Genomic DNA, 5000 nt, shown 5'->3' on the forward strand with positions numbered 1-5000 from the left:
GGGAATAAAAGCCTTTTATTAATATATGTTTATAAAATTTCCTTCCTGGAAGTGCCATTTAGTTAGAAGTAATATATTTAACTTACATTTTAGTTCCCTTTTTTTCTTTTTATTTACATTTCCTTTTTTCTTACAGGGGCAGATCCAAGATGTCGTCCTGCAATCCAAAGGACAAATCCTCTCCTCATCCTCAGTAATATTGGAGGATGAAACTGTCACAGCAACACTAAGGCTTCCCGGTGGCAAGGGAGGTTTTGGTTCTATGCTGAGGGCGATAGGTAAATGCCTTTCATTAATTGCTAAGTGTTTAAGTTTGATAAATAAGATGTAGTAGGTTCCTCATCTTTATGGCATATCAGTTATGTGGAAAGAGCTTTTCACATAAGTTTGCAGTTTGTTTGTTTCTCAGATCTCTTCACCCAACTCCCTTTTAAAAACTCTTGAGGACATTCAGAACTTTCAAATCATGACCCCAAAAAACATGCCTATTCCTCATCCACCCTCCAGTCTCTCTGCTCCCATTCCCTCTGCACTCAAATGGATCACCAACTTCTATCCGCCTTCTTATACTCCCCTACACCCCTTCCTCCCACTCCCTCTCAATGCACCCCATCCCCCCTGCTTTATCTGCACCAACCCCTCTTCCTTCCCTGCTATCCCTTTTGTCACAACAGTGCTTCTCTCTGGATTCATCCCTTCCTGACATTCCTTTTGATACTTTGTCCTGATCCCTAGTTGCATTCCCTGAATTCTTCCTGTCCTACTTCTTTGACACCCATTTTTACCCTTATCACTCGTTTATTGTTTCATTATAGCTATACTACTCTGGTATATTCATAGTTTACATTCTCATAGAGCTGTATCCTCCATTTTATGTAATCACTCATAACCTTCCTTATACCCCTTTCCCTTTGCTTACCCCATTTACTCACCCTCTTTACCCTTTTCAGTACCGTACTATCCTAAAGTGCTGTATAACTTTTGATGTAGCACATTTAATAATTAATTCATTAACCTCCTCCTTTATGCATAACTCATTAACCCCCACTTTACCCTTTTCATTACTATACCTTCTTATAGTGCTACATGGTCATTGATATGTAGCAGTTTTATTTGCTTTTTAACTTTTAATCATTCATATTGTGTAAGCCTAAATTACCTTCTTAACTTAATCCTTAACATGATTACAGGTGCTCAAATTGAGAAGACAACCAACCGTGAGGCATGTCGGGATCTCAGTGGTCGACGCTTGAGAGATATAAATGAGGAAAAGAGGTAGAAATATTTTGTTTTGTATCAATAGATCGGACCGAGTAAGTGTAGATAAAAATTGAAATGTATAAGTGTATTGAGTACAGATTTTTCAGCTGTTGTAATCAGGATGAAGACATTTTTATATATATCATAAACAGGAATAGTTACATGATAAGCAGTGATTTTATTAATGACATGAAAAGGATATATTGCTAGGAAAATACTTATGTGATGTATATGGTTTCTGGACCAATAGCCACAAAAATTATATGATACAAGTTGTATAAATTTTACAAATGATATACTGAAGCAGTCACCATAGTGTACTTAAAAGATTAATGGACCAGGCTGTCATAGAAACCATTTCATTTTACTAATTCAGCTAATTATCATTTTCACAGATTAAAGGAATTCATCAGCAAGAAATCAGAAAGAGAACGAGAGGTGCAGGAACGCAAACGCCAAAAATTTGAAAAATTGAAAGAAACACCAAAGCACGTTTTCCAGGATGAATCCTATTACCAGCAGAGAGAAGTTCGGGAAAAAAATTTATATGATTCATTAGACAAAGGTAAGTATCTGCTAATTTAGATAATGTTAAAGTTGTAGTCAGTGGCGGACACTTTGCGTTTTTGGGGGGGGGCCAAAATTATGTGCCAGATCCTCAAAAAGATTCTTGTGACGACTTTCAAAATTAATTAAAAACCAACACAGGAACACCACAATGCAAGGAGAAGACATCAAAACAACAAAATTACCAAAGATTAGTGCCCCAGCATACGGGGCTTTTTCAGTGTAAAAAATATGTGTATGAGAGGAATGTGACTACAACTTTCTCTTTTTTTTTTCTCTCTTTTTTTTTTTTTTATTATTGTGTCTGCCACTGGTTGTAGTCTTTAAGTTGTAGTCAGCAGGCCTATGTGACCTCACCTGATTTCCCCTTTCCTTCAGTTTATGGGATTTCTTTTCCTTCTTTTTCTCCTTCTAATAAAATAATTCCAAATATCAAGAAAAGAGGGTAAACTGGTAAGATAGCTAGGAATAGTAATTGACTCTGTGGTGACGTAGCACTTGTAGAGCCATCTATATGCAAGTACAAATTGATAACTATACTCACAATGCACTTGGCATGTCCAGTAGCAGTGGGTTGATAAAAGAAATATTTAAGTTCACGTGGAAAGAAACATTAGTTGAATAAAATTTCTACATGCATATACTTTATATATAGTACAGCATATCATACAAAAATTATTCTGTGTAATCTACAATTGATGAATTAATTACCTCTTTCTCCTGAAGAGTTGGTGTTACTGTTTCTAAAATGCATTTTTATTTTCAGCATTTTCTAAGGAAACAGGAAGCACCTCAGGTTCCCAGAAAAGAAGTTCCTCAGAAGAAGCAAAGCCAGTTGTCAAACCTAAGAAAGGCAGATTTTTAGAGTAAGTATTTCTTTCATGCTAAATCAATTAACTGATTTTTATATTATTTACTGTTGGTAAATACAGTTAATGAGTAATCTACCTATGCAACCCAGAGTGAGGTGGGCCTAGCCTCATAGGAAGAGAGTGTACCAATTCTTTTAATCTTGTCAAGGAACAGAGAAATATGGGTAGAGAAGAGAAGATAGAGAAGTTTTGTAGAGAAGACATAGTAAACATGTGGCTTACAACCATATGTATTGGTACACCAAGACTTGCTTGCTCAGAAATGGCAGCAACAGAAAAGGAAGAGCCATGGGCCTTTCTCCCAAATGTAGAGGCCTGTCAGAAAACAGCACCTGTAGCTGGCCACTTTGAAAGCAGAACAAATAATAGTTCTGCAGAACAGAGAAAATGAAAAAAAAAATATTTCTCCTACTTTCTCCTCTGAGTCCACCAAGGACAGAATAGCAGAAGGCACTGAAGGGACTATGCAGGAAGAGTAGCTCAAAAAGAAAAAAACAAACACAAAATGGAGATGAAAAAATAAACAGCAGAGTGAGAGAAAACACTTGTTATATGTCTATTTTTCTCTTCTGACACTTTTTTTTCTCACTCTCCTCTCTTCTCGATGTTCTATCATTTATATCCTTTCCCTCTTTTGTATGTATGGTCTTCATTTGTCTTCTGTTTTCTTTAATTTTGTCTTTAAGGAGTCACGTTTGGTCAGCATCTCACATCTCACTAGATATGAGCATTGGTGACTATTCAGAACTTAGAACTTGAAGTGTAGATGAATAATTGTTTCTGCAAAAATAGTTTTATCTTGTAGTCAAACCAGTGATGCAGATGCCCCTAGTCAGTGGTGCTAGAGGAGGGACTCTTTCTCTAACCTTACTCTAACCTTTTCTCTAACCTCTGTCTGGGAAATGATTTTGGAGTTGCCAGTCTATGGACAGTGTGTAGGCAACATTAAAGTGAGGAAAACCTTCACTTCAGAGTGGACTTAGAGCAAACACAAAAGCAGTGAAAAGTAATAGGTATGGGAACATCATCAAATAAGAGCATAGGTAGTGGCAATTTTACATATTCTTACTGTAGTAATATAAATATTAAATTATTCAGAGCCTGGCTTTTGGTCCATCATGGGAGTAGTTGTTGACAGCTTTAGGTGGGTGTGTTGATCTGAGAGTTGATATTGTCAAAAGTTGCTTAAATTTTCCCTTTTTTCTTCCTTCATCTGGTGTTTCTTTTCCTTTTCTTTCCTCCTCTCTTTTCTCCTTCCCCTTTATTCTTTTTTTTCTTTCTTCTTTATTTCTTATGTCTCTCTTTTCTCTTAGTTTCTGTATTTGTTCCCTTTTCTTTCCCCTATCCTTTTCTGTCTTCTCTAATTTCTCTCTTGTCTCCTGTATCTCTTTTTTCTTTTCCTTTCTCTTCTTTCTCTTCTCTTCCTTCTCCTAAATCTTTTTCCTCATTTTTTAAATCTATTTCTTTTTCCAATTTTCTCCTTTCTCCTCACATTTCTCTTCTCTTCTGTTTTCTCAGTACATAGTTGACGTAACTCCCCAATTCTTCAATAATTTTTTTTTTTCTTTGTCTTTTTCAATAGTGACTTGGATGAATCAAGTGGAGATGACAGCGATAGTGACGAGGAAGAAGCAAAGAGCAGCAAAGGAAACTCCTCAGATGAGAAGGAGGATGACAAGGCATCAGGAATGGAGAGTGGAAAGGAAGAGGAGCCAGACAGTGCGGCCAAGGGGACAGTAGCAGGCTCTGGGGCCAAGGGAGAAAGCGATGCTGGATATTCATCTAATAAAGAAAGTGACGAGGATACCTCCTCTAGGGGATGATATGTGTTTCTTTCCCTTTCATTTCTTTTTCTTTCTGAATTGTAAAAAAATGTCATTGTATTTTCATGTCTACGTTCATCTATGTATTTGCATGTGAAAGTTATTCCTTTTTGATCCATTTTCATCCTTTTAATTTTATGTACTCTCTTTCTCATTTCCATGGCATCATTTAAAGCAGAAATTGTACTCACAAAATGCATAGGCTCAAGTGTCTCCTGTTAATGTGTTTATATTTGTTTATTCTTGTGATTAGTCACCATTGTACATTTTTGTCCTCTTTGCCATCTGTTGGAGGTTAACACACCATGTGTTAGTATGAGTTAACTAAAATGCTTTTTTAGTACTCACTTCTTTGATATCCAGTGAGCCTCAGCTAATAATAACCAATGAAGATTAGAGAACATGGAGTATGAAAGAACATTAGTTCCAGGAGGTGCTTTTATTTGACACTGAGTAATTTTACTCATAGCTCTTCATA

General features: G+C 36.3%; 1 protein-coding gene across 1 annotated transcript in view; it reads left to right on the top strand.

Moving 5' to 3' along the window:
• Positions 1-5000, top strand: part of LOC125041248 (replication stress response regulator SDE2-like) — a 31719-nt gene that overhangs the window by 23956 nt on the left and 2763 nt on the right. Inside the window, exons 8-12 of the mRNA XM_047636085.1 lie at positions 137-278; positions 1191-1275; positions 1656-1825; positions 2594-2693; positions 4282-5000. The exon at positions 4282-5000 is cut by the window's right edge and continues 2763 nt beyond it. Of these exons, the coding sequence (XP_047492041.1) occupies positions 137-278; positions 1191-1275; positions 1656-1825; positions 2594-2693; positions 4282-4522 (738 nt within the window). The 3' untranslated portion in view covers positions 4523-5000. The remainder of the gene's footprint in view (positions 1-136; positions 279-1190; positions 1276-1655; positions 1826-2593; positions 2694-4281) is intronic.

Source organism: Penaeus chinensis, chromosome 30 (assembly GCF_019202785.1).
Source record: "Penaeus chinensis breed Huanghai No. 1 chromosome 30, ASM1920278v2, whole genome shotgun sequence".
NCBI lineage: Eukaryota > Metazoa > Arthropoda > Malacostraca > Decapoda > Penaeidae > Penaeus > Penaeus chinensis.